Source organism: Anolis carolinensis, chromosome 3 (genome assembly GCF_035594765.1).
Source record: "Anolis carolinensis isolate JA03-04 chromosome 3, rAnoCar3.1.pri, whole genome shotgun sequence".
In the NCBI taxonomy this organism is placed as follows: Eukaryota; Metazoa; Chordata; class Lepidosauria; order Squamata; family Dactyloidae; genus Anolis; species Anolis carolinensis.
Window position 1 is genome coordinate 279,687,420 of NC_085843.1, and position 27,226 is coordinate 279,714,645.

A 27,226-nucleotide genomic window follows, 5' to 3' on the forward strand; every position below is an offset into this window, starting at 1 on the left:
ATATGTGTTCTTATGAAAACATTATCAGCAGATACATGTTGTGGTTTGGATATGGCTCCTACTACAGCTGAGAAACATGGAATGTTTCAAAGGGCTCTCCCACTTCTTTAAATGTATGTGTTGTTGTAGCGTGCCTTTCAGAAGTAGGTGAACCTATCACAGGGTTTTCTCAGTAACATTTCTTCAACACTGTTTGCCATGACCTTCCTCTGAGAGAGTATGGTTTCCCAAGATCGCCTAGGGGTTTCCATGGCAAAGTGAGGATATGAAAGCAGATCTGGTAGACCAACCTACAAAACACTAAAAATAAAATGAAGTGTGGAATTGGTTTAAAATTACAGCAATAAAGTACATGCAATTGTAATTATTTTTGTATTCCTTTTAAAATATTTTTTATTTAAAATAAACATTTTTCTAAAAGAAGATAAAAGATAGAGGGGATGAATATAGAGAAGGAGGGGATTGGGTATGGGATTGGGAAGGGGGGCTGTTGAAGGGAAGAGGAAAAAGCAGGGAATTGTGTACTTCCATCCAACTTCATCATGGTTTATTAGTTTTCTTAAAATTCATGTCATGAAGTATGTTCCTCCTCTTTATTTCATCTAAGTTTCATCTAATAATTTATTTTAAGATTATATTATCATGTTCCCTTTATTTTTTGACATATAATCTTTGAATAAGGTCCAGTCAGATCCTTTCTTGTAATTACCTTGAAATTTTGCTACTAATCGGGTCAATTTGTCCATATTCATAATCTCCATAACTTTTATTAGCCATTGGTCTAATAGGGTCTTTTCTTTCAGTTTCCAAATTCTGGCACTCTAAGTGTGGAGTTGGTTTAACATTACAACAATAAAGTACATGCCATTGCAATTATTTTTGTATGTTTTTGAATAATTTTATCTAAAATAAACATTTTCCAAAAAGAAGATAAAAGAATCTCCAATCTCCAAATTCTGACAGATACTGTTCTGGCTGCTGTCATCATGTAACTGAACAGTTTGTTTTTGTTTGCATCTCTGTTTATCTCTGTCATTCCCAATAGAAAGTATTCTGGATTACATTGTACATTTGTATTGAGAATTTTCTGAATTGTTTCCTGTATTTCTTTCCCATAGGATTTTGCCGTCCCATAGGACCACCACATGTGGTAAAATTACCCCTCATGTGTATCACATTTCCAACATTTATTATTCATATGTTTGTAATATTTAGCTATTCTTGTTGAGTGATTTACCACTGGGAAATCATTTTCTATCAATTCTCCTTTAGGTTGTATGAGTAAGTATGTTGTAGTTTCTGATTCCAAATCTTCTCCCATTCTTCCATCTTTATTGGTCTCCCTATATTTTACACCCATTTTCTCATAAATTCTTTAACTTGCTCCTTTGCTGTACTCCATTTTTTATGTTTTATGATAAACTACAGCGAGGAACAGCACACACTTTATAAGGATAGGGTGGTGTCGTTAGTCCTGGTGCAAGTTTTTCATTGAGATTTTTTACTCCTGGAGGCAACTGGAAACGGAAGGCCCTCAGCAGGTTGACCAAGAAGATGAAGAACTCCATCCTTGCCAGCTGTTCCCCCAAACACACCCGAGCCCCTGCAAGGGAAACAAAGGCAAAAAGTGTATATCTATCCCATACAGTAAACTAAAGAGGGATGGATCTGAAAACTGGACTAGAGATGGAAAGCCATGGTCCACTCCATCCACTTATAGTAACCCATCAGATTCAAACTACAAAAGAAGCCATTCTGCCTAAGCATTGGAAAGAATTTGTTGTTTGAAAGTGTAGACTAAATGGAATAGATTGTGTTGAAAGATGGTAATCTCTCAATTATTGGGCAATTGTAAGCAAAGGCTGAAAGGGCATCTTCCAGGAGTGTATACCTTACAACCCCTTCTTTCTCTTTGATTTGTTTTCTCCCTGGCATGCATAAGATAAAGGTGTATTTTTTAAAAAAAATCAAATAAACAGTTTTAATTATGAAGAAAGTAGTACCGCATATATACCAGAAAGAAAATAGTGAGGAACAAAGGTGGGAAGGGCAACTGATGTGGAAGCAAAGGACAGCTACAACCACATCACTAGTCAATTTTTTTCCTAAAAGCATTTTCATAATGCTATGAACTACTAGAGAAAAACAAATCAAATTGAGATGGTAGAATATCCTTTTCACCCACACCAACATCAATCACCCTTGTCTTTCTCTCCATTTTTCCCTCCCACGGATTTCATCAGACTTATTAGAAGAAAATCTCTGATCTCCTATAACTATACCATTGTGTAACAGTTTATGGTTCTCAATTGTGCCATAATTGCAATGAATGTTTTGCTGCCTTGGTGAATACGTGCTCCAGAGCAGTAACTGCTGATTCACAAAGGACAGAGACTAACCGTAGCCTCTAACTAGGGTGGGGGACCCATGAAGATGGTCTGCCCCAGGAGACTTATGCACCTGGATGGATTCCTGATGTCTCTTGGGGAGACATCTTGTCATGGAGGCAAATGGTCCTGTCGATGACCTGGTCGACGTCTACAACTCAGAGGCAGCCAGCATGCTAGACACAGTTGCCCCTGAATGTCCCCTCCCGTTCTGCAAACTCCACTCAGCTCCTTGGTTCACTAAGGAGCTGACGATGATGAAGCAGATGAGACGGGGGCTAGAATGGCAGAAGACTCGGATGCATCTGACCAAGCATGGGCTAGAGCCTCACTTAAGGCTTACTCCGCGGCAATGGGGGCAGCCAGGAAGGCTCTCTTGACTGCCCGCATTGCGTCCGCAACAAATAGACCTATAGAGTTGTTTCAGGTGGCCAGAGAACTCCATCTTCCTGAGGGGGAGGAGTCCCCTAACAATCTGACAACTCAATGAGTAAAATTTGCGCATCATTTTGCGGATAAAGTTGCTCAGTTGGTGAAACTGGGCTACACCTGCTCGGACCCCTAGCAATTGACCTGTGGGGACCCTCAAGATCCCATTCTATCTCCCATGCTCTTCAACCTCTACATGAAAACACTGTGCGAGGTCTTCCGGAGTTTTGGAGTTCACTATCATCTCTACACATATTATACTCAACTCTACTACTCTTTTCCACCAAATTCCCTCTGGATCCTGGATCAGTGCCTGGCTGCTGTGATGAACTGGATGAGGGCTAACACTCCCCCTGAGGACACAGATCCGCAATCTGAGGCTCAGCGCTGATGTTTTTATTTATTTATTTATTTATTTACAGTATTTATATTCCGCCCTTCTCACCCCGAAGGGAACTCAGGGCGGATTACAATGAACACATATATGGCAAACATTCAATGCCAACAGAAAAACAACATATATAGACAGACACAGAGGCATTTAACATTTTTTCCCAGCTTCAAGATTCCAGCCACAGGGGGAGCTGTTGCTTCACTGTCCACTAGTGGCTGTACTTCCTCATTCTTTTCCACGTGTTTTGCTGGCAGTTTTATGATGTTGTAAATTAGTTAAATTAGCCTCCCGCATAAAGCGTACCTAAATTTCCCTACTTGATAGATGCAACTGTCTTTCGGGGCTGCATAGGTCAACAGAAAGCCAGGCTATTTAATGGTCGGGGGCTTAACCCGACCCGGGCTTTGAACTCATGACCTTTCAGTCAGTAGTGATTTATTGCAGCTGGTTACTAGCCAGCTGCGCCACAGCCCAGCCCTCAGGGGTTTGATGCTCAGGCGTCACCAGTGGCCGGGAGGACCTTTGAATAGTTAAAACTTGTGCGCCAGCTGCGACTGTACCTTGAGAAGCCTGACTTGGCCACTATGGTCCATGCCTCAGTTTCATCCGAACTGGATTACTGCAACGCACTCTATGTGGGGCTGCCTTTGAAGATGGCCTGGAAACTACAACTGGTGCAAAGGTCGGTAATCAGGTTGCTAACTGGAGCTAATTATAGGGAATGGACCACGCCCTTATTAAAACAGCTCCACTGGTTGCTGAGAAGCTTCCGGTCCCAATTCAAATTGCAGGTTATTACCTACAAAGCCCTAAATAGTTTGAGTCCTGCCTACCTTCGCAATCGCATTTTCCCCTATGAACGAGCACGGACTCTAAAATCTGCTGGAGAGGCCTTTCACATGCTCCTGCCACCGTCACAGTCACGGCTGATGGGGACAAGGGAGAGGGCCTTCTCAGTGGTGGCACCACCAGATCTGGAACTCCTTCCCCAGGGAGATTAGGCTAGCGCCCACTCTGTCTACGTTCCTCAGGGACCTCAAAACATAGATGTTTCAATTTGTGTTTGATAATGATTAGGCCCCTATCAATGAACACTCGTCCCAAACTGCCATTACAGCAAGCTCATTACTTTATGGCAGCCTCAGCACTTTTTGCACAAGCCCATGCCCAGCCTTCTACAATTTGTGATCTTTCCCACCTTATTCCTGGTCCTGGTTATTTCATGTTGGTTTTTATTCATTTTAGTGCTTGTTTTTATATTCTGAGGTTTTTAACTACTGTATATACTCGAGTATAAGCCTAGTTTTTCAGCCTTTTTTTTAGGGCTGAAAAAGCTCCCCTCAGCTTATACTCGAGTGAGGGTCCTGGACGGTTTCGATTCAGGTCAGCTTATATTTGAGTATATAGGTATTCAGAGTTGGACAGGCTTATCTTATTAAAGTCTTATTATTATCTTAAATTACAGTTTTATATAAATATTCAAAAACATTTAACCTACTGATGCCTCAAATAATGCAAATTTATTAATATCTATATTTATTTTTGAAATTGACCCCTAGCTGCTGCATTTCCCAGCCTTGTCTTATACTCGAGTCAATAAGTTTTCCCAGTTTTTGTGGTAAAATTAGGTGCCTCGGCTTATATCCGGGTTGGCTTATATTTGAGTATATACAGTATTTAATCAGATTGTTATCTGTGCATTATGTTTTAAATGTGGTTTTTGTTTTTCAATCTTGTTGTACTGGGCTTGGTCCCACTTGTAAAGTGCACTGAGTCCCTTCGGGAAGATGGTGGCGGGATATAAAAATAAAATTCTTTCTATTCTTCTTCTTCTTCTTCTTATTATTATTATTATTATTATTATTATTACTACTATTATTATTATCATCTTGTCATGGAAACTCCCCAGAAGACACACCGATAAATCAGAAGCCACTTTGAACCACTTTTACCTGCACCAAATGCCAGATACTCTTCTCTAGCAACAAAATGTCCATCCTGGTCCAAAAAATGTTTTGGATTGAACTCATTAGGAGACTCCCAGTGCTCAGGATCAAGAAGAACAGTGCGTATATTTGGTATAACGATTGTCCCCTGAAAGTCAGAAACAAATGTCAGACAAACAAGCACATACACACCTCTCTTAGAAATGAGGATTTTGTAGGAATGGGCTGTCTGATCACTTATCTTAACCCAACTAAGGTTTATTTTCTTTTAAAAAAAACTTCTGTGAGGAAGTAGAAGAATTGGCCGTGTTTCCTCATCCCTATTACTCGTTTTTAAAACCAAACTTCAAAATAAAGATGGTGAAAAGGGAGAAGGGGTGGTGGTGGAGAGGCTGTGATAGAAGAGAATTGCTCCTAAAGCAAAATGACTTTCCAGCCTTGGAGAGCATATCAGAGCCGGTCCAACAATGAGGCGAATTAAGCGGTCGCTTTGGGCACCAAACATACGGGGCGCAGCCAAGACTGCTTTTTCTGTTGATTTCTTGTAAAACATGGTGTTTTGGTGCTTAATTTTTAAAATCTTAATGTAATTTGATGTTTAATAGGCTTTTTCTTAATCCCTCCTTATTATCCAACATTTTCACTTATCCAACGCTTTTATTTTTCAGTGATTGGTTTGGGGGGGGGGCGCCAAAATTCTGTTTGCCTACACTTGAAAAATACCTAGGGCCGGCTATGGAGCATATCAAATCAAACTTTGGGAGGCATTTTTTCCCCATTATCCCCACGAGGGAGCTTTCTCTCTCACTCTCCTTCCCTCAGAGGTGCCCTCCTTCTGCCTCTGCTTGGTGCCCAAAAGTTTGGTGAAGAGACTCCATGAAGGAGAAAGCGCTCCCTCTCCCTCCTTGCCTTCCTTCCTTTCCTGCCTTCCGTTTACCTGCAGCTCAAGGGCACTCTCAGGGCTTAGACCAGGAGCAGGATGGCGAAGAGCCACAGTCCCACAGGGAGGGTCATGAGCAGGCGACGGAGGCCTTGAGCTGCTCCAGCAAGCCGGGCCCTGCTTCAGCCATGTTCCGGGAAGGGAAGGAGGGAGAGGGAGGAGGAGGAAGCCGGGTTGATTCATGGCTCCCTAACCCTAACCCTAACTCTCTCCCCCTCTGTGAAGGCATCTGATTTGGCCTCCTGAGCAAACACACACCGCAGGTGGAGGAGGCACCTGTGGTGAAGTGTAAATTTTGGTGTACAGTTGTTATATTTATTTATAGGTATATGTTTGGAATGGGTAAGTATTAGCGTTATCAGTGTGTGGGGGATAGTAGCCAGCTCAGCATTCTGAGCCAGGTTGCCATAGAAACGTAGGCGGAGCCAACTGCTGTTTGGTAAAAGAGATTTTGAAAAAGAGTTCAGTCTGTGATCAAGGAATCACAGGGAAAGACTGGTTCTAAGGTAGTGAGAACCAGGGAAGTTCAGATCTCTAGTCTGAGTCGTTTTAAATAGGTCAAGTGACTTATTTGAGTTAGTAGTGGAGTCTGAGTGATAAAGGGAAGAAATCCCAGTTAGACCTGTAGTGATCAGTTGAATTAAGAATGTCAGTTAGAAGAAAAAAAGTTTAAACTGCTCAAGGGAAGAAATAATCCTTTTGAGAGTTGTATCATCACATGTTATCATTGTAACTGTTGAAGAAGTGTACCTCTAAGTGAGAAGCAACATTGAAACTGCTAAGCTTATGTACCTGAATAAACTTGTTACTGTTTTTCAACATCCAAGCCTGTTACATATATTCTAAGCCAAGTTACGCTACCCTTTGAAGTAAAAGTAAACATCTCCCTGCGTCTTTGGTGGTTGCATCGCCCCAAATTGGTGGCAGTCGTTGCAGCACCAAAGGGAAAAGGACTCCCACCTGGTGATTTCTCCTGCGCATGTGCCCCTGAGCAGAGGCATCTCTTTCAACTGAAGGACGCAGCCATCCTTGGTGGGCTCCACCATGTGCATTGGTTGCGAGTGAACTATGACTCCCACACGTGCACCTTTCCCTCTTTCTTCACATGCTATCTCTGTCCTATGTGAGTACATCTCCCAAAATCTTCTATATCCCAGCCTTGTTCTTGGGATATAGAAGTGCATATCTACATTCTCTACCTTAGGGATGAGAAAACCTCTTATCTTCACATCTTTGGCTGTTTGTCTTGGGATCCCAAATAAGAGGGGATATTTTAAACGCTGAATCTCATGAAGCACAGCATTTGTATAAGGGAGCTTCTTTAGATCTTGATAGATGAAGGAAGAGGAGCACAAAACATCTTCTATTTCCTTATAGGCTTTATCTGTGGATAAGGAGGGAAATTGTTTATTTCAGAATAATTATTGAAGGATTTTAATAATGTCCAATGAATATTTCATAGAGGTCTATCCATTATAATTTAATAAAAACAACAACCCCCATATCACAATTAGTAGTTATCACAAGATTAAACACAACTCTTTCCCTCCAAAGAGTTAATGTCACTTTCATGGTTCTATGGGAATCTGAGTCTGGTTTCCCCCAGTCCAATAGTCTTATCCTATTTTAACAATTGTTTTGCAATTTCCGGTAAGTCACTTTGAGTCCCAAAATGGGGGAAAGATGGGATAGAAAAAATAAAAACAGTAACTGATTCTATTCAACCTTTTGTTTTTTTACCAATTAATATGTTAAAAACTTAAAAACAGTATGATATTTATACCCTATAAGTTCCTTAAATAGTTCCCCTTGCAGCATCCTTAGTCAACTTTTGCCTTCTTTCCAAGATATGAAAAGGCCATTTGTATGCAGTCTATTAATTTCTCTCTCCAATGTCTCTTGAGTAGTTCTCTTTCTCCCTTCCATGATCTTGCTATAAGTATTCTTGCTGCAAAAAAAAGCTGTATTGACATATTCCTTTATCTTCCCGGTTAATAGAAGGCATATCTCTGGGATTTTCTTAACAATGGTGGTGAACATGTTATTTGCTTCCTTAATTGTGCCTTTCCAAAATTGTGATATAATCGGACATGGCCACCATTGGAAAGAGTGCCCTTTTATTTTTTTACATCTCCAGCAATCCCCTCTGTGACGTTTGCCAATTTTAGCTAATAACGCTGGGGTTATATAGCTTTTATAGAACATTTTGCTCTCTCTCATGGATCCTGCTACTGATAATTTAATTCCTTTTTTTTAAAGAGGTACTCCCATTTCCCTAATTCTATGTTTTTCCCCAAATATCTGGCCCAAGAGATCATGACAGGTTTTATTCTATGGTCTAAATTATATTCTAGAATGTATTTATATAATCTGGAGATTAAGCCCTTAGTTTCCATGCCAAAAATACACTTCAACTTAGATTTCCTTTTCTCAAATCCTACTGTAACATCTTTTAGAAATCTATCATGTAGTGGATGAAACTGAAACCAATTGTTGATGCCTAGCTCTTCTCTTCCTTTTAGGTTCCAATGATCTTTTTCTTTAAATAGATATTCTTTATAAGATCTTATTTCATCTTTGGACATTGGCCTTAGGACCACTTCTAATGGGTATAACTATAAAGGGATTTATAACTCTTCCATATTGTAAGCAGATTATTTTGAAATCTTTGTTTAGCTTTTTTGTACCAGAGATAGGCGTGCCATCAAATCTTAGACTGTGACCCTTTAAGTTAAGAAGATGGTGGTTCTCTAATTTTATCCATTCTTTTAGCTAACTAAAGCCTGCCCATTCATAATAATATCTAAGATCCGATAAAGCCAGCCCCACTCTATCTTTCAAATTCTGGTATAAATTAATATTTTTGTTAGTTAACCATATGCCTAAATACTCAACGGGTGATAGGGCAGAGAGAAAGTCCCCAGTAAATGTCTACCTGCTTCACAGGGAGAATAGATGCTGGATATGTTTTTCTTTCTTCTTAAATTTAGCACATTGTTAAAAAATTACTGCTGACAAAGCAGGGTGTTGTTCTTGCTGCACAGAGATCTCTCTTACCTTGAATATCTGGATGATTTGCCAAAAGGAGGATTGCCCATTTCAGAGAAGTCGCAGTAGTTTCCGTTCCAGCAATAAAAAAGTCATGAATATCCTGAGCCAGATTCTCATCATTATATGTAAAGGTAGGATCATTCTTCCTCTGATGGTGACAATATGAAAATGAAGTATGATTTAGGATCGATTACAAAGGCTTTCTTCAAGGCTTTCTTTCTATGTGTGGCCATGTGCCTTCACTTTGCCTATTGGTTTATGGTAGCCCCATGTATTTTAAATGGTTTCTTAAAGCAAGGAACACTCAGAGGTGGTTTTGCCAATTTCTTCCTCCGAAATATGGACTACAGTACCTGGTAGTCATTGACGGTCTCCATCCAAGTGGTAACCAGAATGGACTCTGCTTAGCTTCCAAGATCAGATGCGATCTGGTGCCTTTAAAGTATTTGGGTCCTACCGTGTTTCCCCAAAAATAAGACAGTGTCTTATATTAATTTTTGCTCCCAAAGATGTGCTAGGTCTTATTTTCAGGGGATGTCTTATTTTTCTATGAAGAAGAATTCACATTTATTATATACTGTACAGTAGTTGTCATCACAAACCAACATAACCAGACAAACTGTGAATCCTATCAAGAATTTCTTGTTACTACCATTATTTCCATGTACAACTGGTATGTACATTTACCAATCCTGCATGCTCTGGTATTCTGTTTGTCAGGCGCTGGGCATGCTTCCAAACAAAAACTTTGCTAGGTCTTATTTTCGGGGGAGACCTTATATTTAGCAGTTCAGCAAAACTTCTACTAGGTCTTATTTTTTGGGGATGTCTTATTTTCAGGGAAACAGGGTATTTCTGTAGCACTATATTCTACTGGTGAAACAGGTTTCGTAAGTGTGTAAATTTGGGTGCTGTTTCAACTGCAGAACTCCCAGCCAAGAATTTGTTGGCAGGACTGAGGTGCTCATCCAGGAGATATGTCTATACTATACAGCTCTGCTATCTCTTTGGTCTGGGATTTAATGAGAATGCTTAAAGATTGGGGCTTTCCCTCACCATGGGGTTGCTCCTTTGTGACATCCATTTCAGGGGTGTGTGCAGCTGAAAGGCAGCCCTTTTATACCTGCTTTTAATTTCTGCTCATTGGCATAGTCTGTGTATGTGCATGCAACGCGGCGGCGACGGGGGGGGGGGGGGGTTGCCTTTTTATCTGCTCCAGATGAACAACATCATCTATATTGGAGTTTTTCAAACTATGGGTTGGGACTCCAAATTGTATTGCCTGCCCCTCTTCCTGAATGAGCACATGTCTCTCTCGCCTTCACCCGTCCCTCTGTCCTTTAAACACTTGGGGTGGCATGAAGATTTCTCAGGTAAAAAAAAGCCCTGACCTATATCACAGAGTAGCTGTAAGGATAAGGTGAAAATCATAAGATAATTATGCATGGGGAAAGTTTTAAAATATATAGTACAGATAACATTTGGGTAGCAACGGAATCCCCTGGTAGCATGGCAGATGTGGCCGATGTCCTACCTGGGAACTACAGTGACAGTGCCACTCTAGTGTATATCTCACTACACCATTGTACATAATGTACATAACAGATTTTGTTGTCCATGGAGATCCTGTAATCATACCACAGCGGATCCCAAGGTCCCTTTGCATTTCTTGGAATTGATATAATTGGATACAGAGCAGCTGCTTACTTTCTCTATTTCAGACAGGTAGAAATCAATGAAATCCCGTGGCTCCTGAAAAGACTTTTGCTCCTTATGTTCCTGTATTTCTTTCTTGGCTAATGAAAGCAGCATCTCTGTGGCATTCAATGCCTCTTTGTGAGGCCCTGGAAGATGCTTCATGAGCCATGGGAATATTTCATATAGCTACAACAAAGACAAAAGCAAATGCCTACCATTACTAGAGCAGACATGAAAAACTTTCTCAATTCCAATTGCTACAGACATAAGTCCATCTGTAAAGATGAAATTACTTAAGAGAATTCCAGTCTTGGTTTCCTCCTGCAACTAAGAGAAAACTTCAGAAAGCATTCATCCTCATACATGAGAATGAAATGGTAAAATAATTACTTCTGCAGGATTTACTCCAGTCTGCCAAGACTAAATTCAATTCTAACATGCAAAACATTATTCTAACTGTTTTCAAAATGCTGCTTACCAAATGAAAAAGACTTAGTCCAAATGCCAAGGTAAATGCAACGGCATCCATTATTTTCTTGAAGGTTTCATCTTCAAGAGGGAAACGGTATCCAAAAGTGATGGCACATATCACGTTGCAGATAGAATTTGTGATGGGCAATGCAGGATCAAATGGTTGCCCTGCAAATCAAGTTCAGTTAATATTTGGATTTATGTCCACTTATTAGAAATCAACTAAAATATGAGAAATTCCCCATCAAAGACCAGTACAGACCAGTACAGACTACACACAAACTTCTGAAGGCTGACACATACCTTTTTCACGTGCAAAAACCTCTACAAGCTGTTGAGATTCCTCTTCAATTTGGCTCTCCACGCTTTTTCTCCCCACACCCAATTTTCGCAGCGTAACTAGGCCAAACCGCCTCTGCTGCTTCCAGACATGTCCATTTGAAAGTACAATACCTGAAGATGGAAGGAAACAATACACAATTATTACAAAATTCAGGTCAAATATGGCTAGGTTGCCACCCTAGAATACCCAAACTTTACTACACAGACACATATAATAATAATAATAATAATAATAATAATAATAATAATAATAATAATAACTTTATTTATACCCCGCCACCATCTCCCCAACGGGGACTCAGGGCGGCTTACATGGGGCCATGCCCAAAACAATACAATGTAAACAGCATATAAAAGAACAGCACAACACAATACAATAAGCAATACAGTAAATAATATCCATTACAAAATAAAACAAGGAGACAATAAAAACAAGGGCAGACCACATGAACATTAAGTTAAAACTCGGGGTGAGAAAGACATAAAAATAAAAACCTCAGCGGACAGGGTCATAAGGGAGTGAGGTATTCTGGAGGATAGATATTAGAGGGAGCAACGGAAAAGAAATATAAAATGGTTACTCTCCAAAAGCACAGCGAAAGAGTCATGTTTTCAAGTCTTTCTTGAAGGCTGCTAGTGTGGGGGGGTTGCCTAATCTCAGCGGGCAGAGAATTCCACAATCGGGGGGCCACAGCCGAGAAGGCCCTCTCCCTTGTTCCCACAAGGCGGGGCTGGGATATCGGGAGTGGGGACAGGAAGGCTTCCCCTGATGAACGAAGGGATCGTGTAGGCTTGTGATAGGAGATAGGGTCACGAAGGTAGGTGGGTTCCAAACCGTTTAGGGCTTTATATGTGATGGTATACACCTTGAATTGGGACCGGAAAATAAAAGGCAGCCAGTGGAGCTCCTTGAACAGGGGAGTGGATCTCTCCCTGTAACTCGCCCCCGTAATTAACCTGGCAGCCGAGCGCTGGACCAATTGTAGTTTCCGGGCCGTCTTCAAGGGAAGCCCCACGTAGAGCGCATTACAGTAGTCCAGTCTAGAGGTAACTAAGGCATGCACCACCGTGGTCAAGTCAGACTTCATGAGGTATGGTCGCAGTTGGCGCACAAGTTTGAGTTGTGCGAAGGCCCTCCTGGCCACCGCCGACACCTGCGCCTCAAGCGTCAGCGCTGAATCCAGGAGGACCCCCAAACTGCGGACCTGTGATTTCAGGGGGAGTGCAACCCCGTCCAGCACAGGTTGCCACCCAATACCCCGATCCGACGCGTGACTGACCAGGAGGGCCTCTGTCTTGTCAGGATTGATCCTCAGTTTGTTCCTCCTCATCCAGTCCGCCACAGCGGCCAGGCACTGGTTCAGCATCCGAGGGGCTTCCTTGGAGTCAGATGGGAACGAGTAGTGGATTTGTGCGTCATCTGTGTAGAGATGGCAACACCCTCCAAAACTCCGGATGACCTCTCCCAGCGGTTTCATGTAGATGTTGAATAGCATGGGGGATAGGATAGACCCTTGCGGGACCCCACAGGTCAAAGGCCAGGGGTCCGAGCAGGTGTCCCCCAGCTTCACCAACTGGGAACGGCCCTCCAGGAAGGACTGGAGCCACAGCAAAACCGTAACACCGAGCCCCATCCCAGAGAGCCTCCCCAGAAGGATACCATGGTCGATGGTATTGAAAGCCGCTGAGATGTCCAAGAGAACCAGCAGGGTCACACTCCCCCTGTCCAGCTCCCTGCGGAGGTCATCCACCAAGGCGACCAAAGCCGTCTCGGTGCTGTGCCCAGGCCTGAAGCCAGACTGCAAGAGGTCCAGAAAATCAGTGTCATTGAGAAACTCCTGGAGCTGCGTGGCAACCACCCGCTCCACAACCTTGCCCAAAAATGGGAGGTTGGAAATTGGTCTGTAGTTGTTACATACAGATGGGTCTAACGCAGTCTTTTTTAGTAATGGTTTTACTACCGCCTGCTTAAAGCAGGATGGAACTGACCCCTGACCCAAGGAGGCATATACTCCACACACAGGCAGCCATGGACTACCATCTTCACCAATGTATATTTCCCCCAAAACTGTTATAAGATAATACAGAATGTGCATTGTGTATGTGTAAGAGTGAAATGATGAATCAAGTGTTTTTACTGTTGGAGGTTTGCAACTGTGTATTCCGGACATGTTTTCCAGCAGCACAAGTGTTAACAGCAGGCCAGTTTTGAGTGATAGCCTGCCGAGCCAATAGGTCATGACTTCCGGTCTCAGAGGACATTTGTCATTCTGCTGTGGAACGTGCAGTTATCTGCAGGGAGACTCTTCCATCCATCCAGCAACATGTGCCGGTTCCTCTATAGTTTGACAGTGGAGCCCACCAGGTCTCATCCCATTACAACTTCTGGTGGGGCTCCGTCATAAAACTATAGAGAAACCGGTAGCTGCCACTGCGGTTCAACTGAAGTCAACCAAGGGAAGGGAAGCCAGGCAGCAGACGGTTCCCACTGTAGGATGAGTTGGGGGGAAAGCCAGAAAATATGGGGCATGGGGTGACGGATTCCCCATTCTCCCCACTGGGCACCACTGCATTCACCACAATCCATGGTGATTCTGGCAGCCCAGAACAGCTAAGGTTTGTAGCCTTAGCTGTTGAACAGACCATCATATACATCAACCCAGGGTTTTAGAGTCCATTTTTTTTAACCAAGGAATTGTATTTATACATAAGTATATACTGTAATTGCTGGTTAAAAGCCACAATGAAATATGTTGATACAAAAATAGGGCCCTGAAAGCCTTAATGAAAAGCCATGTCTATACCCAGCACTGAAAAGAAACCAATGTTTCCCCACTCCGCCTCCAAAGGGAACATGTTTTACAGCCAGTCATCTGATTTACAAGTCAACATACAAATGTGTAAGTACAAAGTAAAGTGTAGATCTCATACTCAACATGGTGGAATTCTCTTATCTCAATTTGCAACACCAATAGTGTATGGCATGGTATGGCCTGGCTGTGACTGTTATATGGATTGATCTTTGTTTTATTTCCCATTTAGTGCTTTTTGATTTCTCTTGAGAACGATGTTCTACTAGTAGTACAGCTCTTCACAACTTACCCTTTCCTCTTGATATAGTTGTAAGCAATGGAGTCTGTACCCGGTCTGAGAAGTCTTCTGAATGATGAATCAATACTTCTTTCACAGCTTCAAATCCAGAAAAACTTACAGCTGGTATGTGTCCCACCCACAAAGTAAAAATGTCTCCGTATTGTTCTGCCAACTGCCATTTGAATCAATGGAAAAAGAAGGAGGAGAAGGAAAAGGAGAAGGAGTTACAATCAAATGAAGCAATGATTTCAGGCTAGTATAGGAATAGTAACCATATTCAGATCCTCACTTTTGATGTTTCTGTCCATAGTAACATCCCCACTCTCTATTTCATTTTAGATTTTAGGTAAGAACTGCCCTTTTTCCATTATCTCCAGTCTCATAAAAACTTCTCCCTCAAGCCACTTACATCAGAAATGTAGTGCCGTTTTAATTGAGTTTTAAGTTGTTTTATATGCTTAGGATTTTTATCTTACTGAATTTTATACTGTGTTTTATTTTATGCTGTTTTAAGCACCTTTGTGCTGTTTGTAAGCCTGCCCGAGTCTCTTTGGAAAGGTGGTGGTGGGATAAAAATATTATTACTACTACTACTACTACTACTATTGGGGCTGGTCACTTAATGCCACTGCTCATTTGCAATGCTTCTGTGGGAGACTTTTTGAAAAGTGTTTCTTTTTTATCAACACTAAATATCAATTAATGACCTCTTTTATCGCATCTGTTGTACTGGTCAGTTGTGCTTTTCTGCCAGTCACATTGAGTGGTAGATGTGCTTTGGGTGATTTCCTTACCATTGACAAATTAACTACGAAACCTTCATCAAGCTATTTTCTTCATCACCCTGGAATCATCTGCCTCTGTATAAATTGAAACATGTCTCTCTGTCTGGACCAAACATGGCACACATATCCATCATGATCATCTTTAAGTATTGGTGTGGCTTGGGGAACAGTGACAGAAAATGATGGGAGTTGTAAAGTAAAGGTAAATGTTTCCCCTGATGTTAAGTCCAGTCATGACCGACTCTGGGGGTTGGTGCTCATCTCCATTTCTAAGCCGAAGAGCCGGGATTGTCTGTAGACACCTCCATGGTCATGTGGCCGGCATGACTGCATGGAGTGCCGTTACCTTCCCGCCAGAGCGGTATCTATCGATCTACTCACATTTACATGTTTTTGAACTGCTAGGTTGGCAGGAGCTAGGGCTAACAGTGGGCACTCATTCTGCTCCCGGGATTTGAACCTGGGACCTTTTGGTCCGTAAGTTCAGCAGCTCAGTGCTTTAACACACTGTGCCACCAGGGGCCCCTCATGGGAGTTGTAGTTCATCCATAATCAAGAGTATTCCAAACCTAACCCACAATGGATTTGGACCAGACTTGGCATACATTTACCCATCATGACCAAATTTAAATTCTGGCTGGGCTTGTTGGGCAATAAAAGAGGATGATGGTTGTTACAGTCCGCCCACATCCAAAGAGCACTGTGAACCCCACGTATGATGGATCTGAACCAAACATGGCACACATTCCCATATGACCAAATTTAATTACTTGTGGAGTTTGGGGAAAATGACAGAGGATTATGGGAGTTATGGTTTGTCCACATCCTTATGCATTTTCTAATGGGACTATTGCTAAAATCCCCAAAACAAACCATGATTTTTTCTAATGTTTGTCCTTACCAAATACCTAACCCAAGCCTCACCAGGTAACTAAACTTGCAATTCAGGGGCAGCAAGATTTTGGTTAAGCAGGACTTTTCAGAAGCAACACTTCAGCAAAGAAAAGAGATGAACAAACTGGCTAAAAAACTGTTTGAGAATGGGATTAGATTTTCGTGGGCATACCCAGCTACCATTATCAGGATGGAAAGAGATTTATGGCAAGGAATGCAGAGGAGGCTGACAGAATGCTGGATAACCTTGGACTCACCACGCTGCATGGAGAGTGAGAGGGAGAAACTCAAAGCAGCCTCAATGCAGAGGAAGTCTCATCTAGCCCTGGAGAAGGAACTTCACTTCAGAGAAAAAAGCCTTGTATGATCAGGGGAGTGTCTTTAAACTGAAGACTACAAAATGTTGAAAAAGATGGGGTGTAAAAAGTAAATGGTAGATGTTAAAAAGATGTACAAATGTTGGGCTACAAAGAAACTGTAAATGAGAACATATCATGCTAAGGAGGGGAGGGGGGAAAGAGGAACGCAGCAAGCCAAATGTATGGGAAGGGACAGAGAGGTAAATTCCTCCCTAAAACAAGGTCGCTTTCTAGCGGGGGAGGGACCCAAATAGACATAATCAAGTATAATCCACATGAGCATATAATAAAATTTGTTGCAAAAGGTGATGGGTAAGATTATTAAGTTGATATCTTTGAATGTGAATGGCTTGTCGTCAAATCTAAAAAAGTATAGATTAATTAAATTAGCCAAAGCAGAAGGGGCTAGCATAATTTGTTTGCAAGAATCGCACAAAAATAAACAGGATTAATGCCCATTACTGAACTCTAATACATAGCAGTTATTGAGGCTAGAGGTACCAAAAGAGCTAGAGGAACAGCAATTCTTATGAATAATAATATTAATTTTGAGATATTTGATCAACTCATAGATACAGATGGAAGATATGTAATGTTGAAATTTAAAATGGACAATAAAAAAATTACCATAGCTAATATATACTCCCCCAATAAAGGTCAACAATGTTTTTTGAGAAAAATCCTGAAAAAACTTCAGAATTTCTATGAGGGAGAAACTGTTCTAACAGGAGATTTCAATTTAGATATAAGCCAACAAAACTTATATAAATTAGGAAACTGGGGACTAAAAGATGCATTTGAGATAGCCAACCACAAAGCTAATCCTACATACTACTCCAATAGGTATAAAAAATATACACACATAGATTATATATTGATTAGAGAATCTAATGAGATGGAAATAAGAAATATATACACACAAGGAATTTGGCTTTCAGATCATCCTCCAATAATAATGGAATTAGATATTAATATAGAACAAAGAAATAAGATATGGAAATATGGTGTTAATATAATTACAGGGAGAAAGGAAGAGAATATATGATCAAGCAAATTAGGTATTATTTTCAAGAAAATAGGGGTTCATCCTCAGATAGCATAATATGGGATGCAGCAAAAGCTGTGATCAGAGGACATTGCATCCTCAAAGCGATATTAATTAAAAAGAAATAGTATGCAGATAGACAAAACAAGATTCAGAGGATAAAAAACCTCTAAGGACAATAATAGATTAAGTTTAAGGCTCAAACACAGAACCAGGTTGAAATGCTGAGAAAGGAATTAGATGAATTGGATTTTTGTTTACAATTTGGAAAAGACAAAATTTAGTTAAAAATGAAATTCATAGACCTAATATTAATTCTATGAAGAGGTTGGCAAAATATTTTAAAAATAGAAAGGAAAAACAGAAGATGAAGGCTATAAAGACTCAGGAGAACAAAATTATTCGTAACTCTGCTAAAATAAGAGAAGCATTTGCCTCAATTTATCAAAGATTATATAAGGAAGATAATAAAGGGCATATGGAGGAAAATTTAGATATAAGGTTAGGAGAGGAGGAAAAACAAAGGTTAAATTCGGAAATCACAGAACAGGAAATAAAAGAAGTGGTTAATAAATTGAAAAATTCTAAATCCCCAGGACTGGACAGTTTCCCAGCCGAATTTTATAAGGAATTTATAGAAATATTAGGCCCAGAAATGCAAAGATTATTCAACAATATAATGAGGGGAGATAAAGCCCCTAATACTTGGAGGAAAGCAGAAATAAAAGTCATATTGAAACTACAGAGAGACCCAAAAGATACAGGTTCATATAGACCAATTAATTTATTAAACCAAGACTATAAAATATTCGCAAAAAAAATAGCAAATAGATTGGAAAAAAAGTACTACCTAAAGTGATAAAAGAGGATCAATATGGATTTGTGAAAGGAAGGCAAATTGGACATCCAATTAGAAATATAATAAACATAATGGAACACAGACAAGGAAAGAAATTAGCTTTTTAAAAATTTGATATATATAAAGCATTTGACACAATAAGCCATGAATTTCTATGGGAAACAATGATTAAATTTAGAATAGGAAATCCATTTATAAATGCAATCAGAATACTATATAGGGAAAGTGAGGCTGTGGTTAGAGTTAATGAGGGCTTGTCAAATGAGTTTCTCATTCAAAAAAGAGTCAGGCAAGGCTGCCCCCCTATCGCCACATCTATTTTTAATGGGTATTGAGATCTTCGCAGACAGAATAAGGAACAGCGTAAGGATAGAAGGCTTTAAATTTGATGAAGGGGAAATCAAACTGAATATTTATGCTGATGACATTATGATAATTTTATCTCATCCTTTAATAGGAATAAGAGAATTAAAAATTATACTAACGAATTTTGAAAAAAATACAGGATTGGGAGTAAATATAAAGAAATCAGAAATTATGTATTTTGAGGTAAAGAAAAAAGAAAAAAGAGAAATAGATAATATAACAGAAATAGGTTTGGGTAAGAAGAAAATAAAATATTTGGGAGTGACTATACATAAGAATATGGGAAAGATGGTAGAGATTAATTATAAACAGACATGGAAGAAAATTTCTAACAATATGAAAAATTGGAAAAACAAAAATCTGAGCACCTTAGGGAAAATAAAAGCAATTAAAATGTTCCTGATACCTAAATTATTATATTTATTCCAAGTTCTTCAATTGGAAATTAAACAAGGACAATTTAATATTTGGAATAGGACGATCAAGAAATGGATCTTAGGAGAAAAGAAATCTAGACTACCAAATAAAATATAAACATCAGGAAGAATTGGGGTGGGGTATCCCAAATTTAGAACTCTACTATGAAGCATTCCAGATAAAACCATTATTCGAAAATTCGAGAGAGAAAAGATATACATGGTTTATGATAGAGGAAGAAGTTAATAAGAGAGGCAAGTTTGCGAATTTTTACAAGGAACTTGGAAACAAGCTTTAAAAGAACAAGAGGCCCCAGAAAATTGTCATAAAAAAATTTGGAAAAAATGGAAATTTAAATGGATACCAGGAACATCAAATGGACCCCAATCGAAAGCTTTTATGAGAAGGAGTTTGATTCTGGCTGGTGGAGAGAAATGAAGGCCAAAGGATACTGTAGGATTAAAGATTTATATGATATGAATGGCCATCTCATCCCATAAACAGAATAATAGATAAGATGGGAGATAAAAATTGGATTAAGATATTAGGACTATATAATAAACTGAAACAAGGGAAATATGGAGAATGTATAGTTAAGGAGAGTATGATGGAAGACATAATTAAGAAAGCACAGATTTCAGAGAAAGGGCTGGTGGGAATAATATACAAAGGAATGATCAAAGATGAGGAATATATCATAAGAACATTACAAGACCAATGGCAGAAAGAGGGGGTACTTACAAGACAAATAATAGAAAACTTAAAAAGAGAGGCCACAAAAATTAAAATCGAGGAGTACAAAGAAATGGAAAGGAAATTCATATGGAAATGGTACCGTACCCCAGCACAATTAGCAAATATGATCAGGGATAAAAGTTCAACATGTTGGCACTGTGGATTAGGCAAGGGATGATACGCTCACATATGGTGGGGATGTCCAAGGGTAAAAACATTTTGGGAAAAAATAACAGGGAAAATAGAGGAATTATTTGGAATATCACTTCAAGTAAACATGGAATTAATGTTGATGAGGATATTAGGGAACAATAAGATCAATGTAAAATATCAAGATCTATTCAAAGCTATGATTCTTGCAGGAAAGGCAGTAATAGCTTGGGGTTGGAGAGACACAAAAGTGGAATATGGTGAATTGGAATAATTATTTGTTTGACCAGGTCCAATCAGAAATTATTGCAAATGTAACCTCTGAGGATAAGAAGGAAGATAAAATGAGGAAAATTAAAGAGAAATGGACAATATATTCGGATTGGATAAAAAGAGGTGAAGCCAGTGTAACTATTGTACAGAAATGGGAAAAGTTGTGCTCATGGATGGAGTTAAATTTCTAATGGAATTGTGGTATGGGGTAGGGGTGGAGGGAGGGGAGGGGAGGGGGGAAGGAAAGGGGAAAAAAGAATGAATAGAATGATGATATATTAGATATGTGAGTAGACAATATGGAAAGGAAGAGGATGGAGAAATGTGATAATAGATAAACAATGTTTAGGTATGAACGTTTGTATTAAATATGCAATATACTCACAACATGAAATATGAGATAATCTCAATAAAAATATATTTAGAAAAAAGAAAAAAAGGTAACTAAACTAGTGCTAAAATAAATGAGTTCGTCTCAAAGATTCTGGTCGATTCCTTCACCCCATGCACCCCATACTTTCCATTTAATGCAAAAACAGTCTGCCAGTGTTTTTCTAACCATAACCAGTGTGCTTTTCCGCTACATACAAAACACTTTAAATCCCAACACTGTTACATTCCATGGGATTTCTTTCCATCCGGCTTCCCCTTCTATTCTATTTGGCATCCTACACCTCATCTATATTATTATATTTACCAGATGTAGTTTCTATGAAGCTATTATATTTATGGAATTGATTCTGTGAAGGAGGAAGTTTTTTCACCCTGGTTCCCTTCATGTCATCAAAATTGCTCTGGGGCCTTGAAGGAAGAAATGTGTGTAAAATTACTACAACAATTAGTGAAATTACTGCAACAGCCAAACATATTAATAATAGGTTTTCATGTCAAACATTTAACTATGTATTTGAGTAACTCAATTCTTTTGCCACAGCTACCATAGAAAAAATGCACAATGATTTCCACTAATTTTGAGTCAGATTCATAAGTTAATACTTAATAATTTAGAAAAAAAAGTACCTTTATTTGTGTCTCCGCATTATATCCCTTTCCAAAGTTTACTCTCCATAAGCCTCCAATAACAGGAAGGGCAAGAGGTCCAGGAGGAAAATGTCGGCGTGACCACTGCTGTTTCAGAAAGCAGAGAAGCAGAAGAATCACAAGCAGAACAATCAAAAATATTCCAGTCCCCTCCATTCTCTTATCGTCTTTCTCTTTGGTTTTTTCCAGCCAGTTATGGAAAAGGTTGAAAGATGATGGTCCAATGTTCTTTCCTCTCTTTCCTGCTAACATCCTCACACACATATATATACACAACATAGCAATAAAAGTTTTTATTTATATCCTGCCCTATTTCCCCAAGGGGACTTAGGGCGGTTTTGTACCATGTATGTTAAATCAGCATTCACTATACCTTGCACGTGAGAAATCCCTTGTTTAATTAGGCTAAGGAGCTTATCACATAAAGAAATCAAATCATGCAACAGGTTCTGCTTGAATGTTCATCCTCTTGCCAATCTGCCTCCTCCATGAGATTTAGCCAGTGAGTTCATGATCACTCTGGCTTTGTGGAAGTGCCTTCATGTTAAGGCAGCAGCTCTTGATTTTTTTTTTAAAAAAAACCCTGAAAATCCCTTACCTAGATGACCCTTACTCAAAATCTTGTTTTTTCATGAAAGTGTTAACAGGACATGTTCTGCCTGACATTTGCTCTTTGCTCAGAATATAAGGTCATGCAAACCACAGTAATGATTTGGCTTGCTGATAATGCATACGTGGGAAGCACTATGAACATGTCACCTGAGGATAGTGCATACTTGGAACAAACTATGGACACTTCACCTGATATAATAAGTAATGAGTTATATAAGTTACAAGGCAACCACACATGTCCAAAAGGATTATAATAGTTGGCAAATTCCATTGTCAGTTAGCTTTCTGCACATGTGTTGTCAATATATATTAACCTTCCTTGCCTAGTTTCTCCATGCCTCACAACCTCTGAGGATGCCTGCCATAGATGTGGGCGAAACGTCAGGAGAGAATACTTCTAGAACATGGCCATACAGCCCGGAATACATACAACAACCCTTTCTGCACATGCTTGTGTAAAATTTTATAAATTGGAAAGCCACTACAGGCATTGCATTTTCTGGGCATTAGCTAACATTGTCACCTCCTCTTGGCCAAAAGTAAACTATCTTGAAGACAACTTCTGCTCTCAGTCTGCTTTCTTCACCCGCGTCCAAATGAAATTCCGCAACAAATTTTAGTGCCGAAACCTGGGAATCGGGCCGGGTGAGTGTGAAAGCAACTAGAGTCCATTTGCAGGCCTACCTGGCATCCACTTGAAGCGGGCAGAAAGAACGCACAGGGAAAAGCTGGAAGGGTATCCACAAATAGCAAGCCGCTGATCCCCTCTCGTCCTCCCTGCCCTAGCTACTGACTGGGGTCGTGGGGACACTGGGAAGAACAAGTAAGGCCAGCACTGACAAGAAAAGATTGATTCACAAGGAAGGTATGGAAAGGGGACATTTAGCTGCAGATAAAAGAGTCCTGAAGAAACTTGATCGAGCAGGTGCTTCTCCAATGAGAAGACTCTTCCCTGGAGGAACATGATAGAGCAGGCTCTCCTCTACCAAAATACAGTGGGATCTTGGTGGCAGCAAGACCCACACAGATAGGACACATTTCCAGGAGAGGATGTCATGTGTATGTAAATGGTTGAGCTATTTTAAAAGGTATACTGCCATAAGTAAGTAGGTCTTTTTTCATCTTCACCAGGCAAGGAAATTGGCATCCTACCTTTCGACAGAAGCATTGGCAACGGTAATCCATGCAATAGTCACCACTAGGTTGGATTATTGTAACTCTTTATATGCTGGCCTTCCGAAGATAAAAACCCAGAAGATCTGAATGGTCCAAAATGCGGTGGCTAGGCTACTAGCGGGATCATCTATAAGATCCCATATTACACCGATTCTGAAACAACTGCATTGACAATGGCTACCAATAGAACATCTCTTGCAAGGTACTGATCCTGACATTTAGAGCTCAAAATGGCCAAGGACCATTATATCTTAGGGACCGCCTCATTCCTTTTTTCCATCAGTGGTCAACTCGATCCTCCCAGGAAAATGTCCTATACGTACCGGGCCCTAGGGAGGTACACCTGGAAGTTACAAGGCATAGAGCCTTTTCGATCTATGCTCCAATTCTGTGGAACTCATTGCCTCCATATGTTAGAGGAGTGTCGGAGTTGCGACCTTTTGGAAAAGCACTCAAGACTTGGCTGTTTGGTTGTGCATTTAAGTAAATCAGATCTAATTTGCCAAATAGTCACTGTTGAATGTTTTTATGTTGAATGTTTTTATATTGTGGAATGATATTTTAAATTGTAAGTCGCTCGGAGCACTCTGGTGGAGAGCGACTAATTAAGAAATAAAGTGAAGTGAAGTGAAGTAAATTGATTGAATAGCTCAGAGGCATTGTTCCTGAGTACTTCAAAGACAAACAAAAGTCCAGAGGACTTTTGATCTGGCCAGGCTTCTGCAATATTTTTGAATGAGTTACTTAGAATGAGCTCTTAATTTATAACTGCGTTAAATCTTCAAGAGAGCATTAAATGTATACTGGAATACTATTTCTTTGTTAATATGCATGTGTATGTAAGAAAAATGTTAGAGAGAAAAAGACTATGTTTGTTTAGAATGACTGTATATGTGAAAGGTTGACACGTGTGAAAATACGTGAAGTGAAAAACTGTAAATTTTCTGTGTATTTGGCTGAATATTTTTTGCAAGAACAAAGGCATTTCTGCAAGTTTGTATATTTTTGTGTTGTAAAAGAAAGAAACTTGCAGTTGAGTAGTCTATTGGAATGTGTGGCTGGATGGCCATCTCTCGGGGTGCTTTGAATGTGATTTTGCTGCTTCTTGGCAGGGGGTTAGACTGGATGGCCCACAAGGTCTCTTCCAACTCTATGATTCTATCATTCTATATGTGTGTGCGACAATGTGATGAGGTCAGCTGTCAGAGCCGGTCCAACAATGAGGCGAATTAAGCAGTCGCTTCGGGCGCAAAACATACAGGGGCGCAGTCGAGACTGCTTTTTCTGTTGATTTGTTGTAAAACATGATGTTTTAGTGCTTAATTTGTAAAATCTTAATGTAATTTGATGTTTAATAGGCTTTTCCTTAATCCCTTCTTATTATCAAACATTTTCGCTTATCCAACGTTTTTATTTTTCAGTGATTGTTTTTTTTTGGGGGGGGTGCCAAAATTCTGTTCGCCTACACTTGAAAATTACCTAGGGCCGGCTCTGTCAGCTGTATTCTTATGTCTTTGACCATTGTTTACGGTCACCCCTTTTTCTATAACTGTTTGTTGATAAAAACTATAAATGGTATTAAAGGAGGATCCTTGTTACTTCTCCTGAATAATACATCATAATATCCATGCCATTGATTATTTCTGTATTTTTAGCAAACACATGAGTACAGGTCCTGGTTAAATACCTTTCCAATACTAAGGAATTATCAGGAGAATATCACAGAAAGGCAGAGATTGTTTTTCCTTTCTTCTCCATACACTGTATTTCATGTGAAAAATAAGAATGGTCTCCACTTCCCTTGCTTTATACATGGACATAACAAGTGTATACATGAATATACATGGCTGTCTTATCACATCTACATTTGACCCTTTACAATGTAAAACATAATGTTCAATCTAGTTTCTGCTGGTGACTTAACTATGACTTTGCTGCTAGATTTTATTAATGGAAATGCATGCTTAGGAATAAGCAAAATATGTATACATGTGAGTGTCATATTTTAAATATCTTTTGTACATATGCATGGATTATCAGAAATGCAATTGTGTATGTGCACACACACACATAACCACAACAGGGAGAGAGGTTGTTTTAAAAGAAAGCTACCTGCCTTTTTCTATAAATGTAAAGATTTTTCAGATTCCTATTTTAAAATCACACAATGAAAAGATAGCTGTGATCCACATTTATTTTCATACCTCCGTGAAGAGTTGTCTTCCTATCTGTTCCATCGCGTTTCATTAATTTCACTAGATTTTCCTTCTGGTCATTCCAGTAAATTCTATCACCATTTAAATAGTCAATGTAAAGACTAGTGGGCCAGCCAAGGTCTTCAGAGACCAAAAATTTGCCTCTGTTGCCCTTCCACCCAAGCATTTTTGATGCCGTTTGTTGCAGTTAATACATTTAGCTAAAGGAAAGCAGAACAGAGAGTACACAAAAATGGCTAGAGATGAGACATAGAAATGAATCTTCATTCTTACAAAATATTTGTTAATCCTTAATAAAAGGTAAAGAGAGTCTGAACTTGGAAAATCTGGGCACTACACCCAGAAGTGAAAGGTCAATTTTGAGCAGATAATAATGATGTTCTGGCCATCGGCCCAGGAAAAGATAGTGATAGTACAAATATTGTCCTGAGGAGAAAAAGCGAAAGTCCAACAAATGCTACGGTCAGCGAAAGACAAGAGGGATCCTCTCTCCTCTGCAGGAGTCTACCGGATACCATGCAACTGTGGACAAGTATACATAGGAACCACCAAACGCAGCATTGCCCAAACAAGAGTCAAAGAACATGAAAGGCACTGCAGACTAATTCAACCAGAAAAATAAGCCATAGCAGACCACTTGATGAACCAACCTGGACACAGTATATTATTTGAGAACACAGAAATGCTGGACCACTCCAACAACTATCATGTCAGACTACACAGAGAAGCCATTGAAATTCACAAACATGTGGACAACTTCAACAGAAAGGAGGAAACCATGAAAATGAACAAAATCTGGCTACCAGTATTAAAAAACTCAAAAATCAGAACAGTAAATAAGAAGCAACACATGGGAACCAGGGGCAGTTAACAGAGAATGCCCCCAGGCAGAAGGTGGCTGGATGTAGCCATTCAATGTAAATTAGGGTGATTAACTGGAACATTTAAGCTGGCTTCCAGCTGACAAGAGTTCTTCCCTCACCCTGGACTTCCCACAGATATATATAACCAGTCCTTGCTTAGTTTTTCCATACCTCACAACCTCTGAGGATGCCTGCCATAGATGTGGGCGAAGAATACTTCTAGAACATGGCCACACAGCCCGAAAGACATACAACAACCCTGTGATCTCGGCCATGAAAGCCTTCGACAACATATATATGTTTTGACTGGACAAAATAATGATAAATAAAAGAAGAAAAAGAGAGAAGCAGAAAACAACTGAACATGAGGTTCGACATTTAAAGACTGTCCTGGAGACAGGGGAATATAAAGAAAGAAAGACATTCAAACTCATTAAAAGGGCTGCCAGGATCTATGGCCTTACATCAGTGTTAAGGGATTTGCTCATTTTAATTTTTGGCTTACAGGGTACCTTGTCAAAAGATGTTGAAAATTACTAGTACTGTTTTAAGTACAATAATGGTACACAATCAAGATAACTGCTTTATTACTTTAACCAAAAGATTGATTATTATAAATCAAAGGTTTTACCTTGTTGGTTTGAAAATGATTTTGGTGGCTTTCAGATAATATGTTTATGAGGT

General features: G+C 39.7%; 1 protein-coding gene across 3 annotated transcripts; it reads right to left on the reverse strand.

The window, feature by feature from the left end:
* Window positions 1-364: 364 nt before the first annotated feature.
* Window positions 365-26,712, reverse strand: LOC100564337 (cytochrome P450 2J2). Of its 3 annotated transcripts, none has more exons than XM_062976858.1 (10): window positions 25,668-26,712; window positions 21,655-21,759; window positions 14,761-14,923; window positions 11,620-11,769; window positions 11,324-11,484; window positions 10,855-11,031; window positions 9,154-9,295; window positions 7,296-7,480; window positions 5,163-5,304; window positions 365-1,603 (listed from the first exon to the last, which is right to left on the reverse strand). In XM_062976858.1, the coding sequence occupies exons 1-10, from the start codon at window positions 25,698-25,700 to the stop codon at window positions 1,413-1,415; spliced, it is 1,449 nt and encodes a 482-aa protein (XP_062832928.1). In that variant the 5' UTR covers window positions 25,701-26,712; the 3' UTR covers window positions 365-1,412. The 3 variants fall into 3 exon arrangements, with proteins under 3 accessions (XP_062832928.1, XP_062832927.1, XP_008114453.3); XM_062976857.1 differs by having other exon boundaries at window positions 21,655-21,762; XM_008116246.3 differs by lacking the exon at window positions 25,668-26,712 and having other exon boundaries at window positions 21,655-22,737.
* Between the last annotated feature and the right edge of the window lie 514 nt (window positions 26,713-27,226).

What these genes read in the sequence shown, in the direction of transcription:
- LOC100564337 (XM_008116246.3), bottom strand. Translation starts at nt 21,954, where the DNA reads ATGTTGTGTATATATATGTGTGTGAGGATGTTAGCAGGAAAGAGAGGA. An exon ending in ACCTGTCTGAAATAGAGAAA is followed by an intron (nt 9,296 to 10,854) that starts GTAAGCAGCTGC and finishes TGTCACCATCAG; the next exon opens with AGGAAGAATGATCCTACCTT. An exon ending in GTATCTGGCATTTGGTGCAG is followed by an intron (nt 1,604 to 5,162) that starts GTAAAAGTGGTT and finishes TTTCCCTTGCAG; the next exon opens with GGGCTCGGGTGTGTTTGGGG.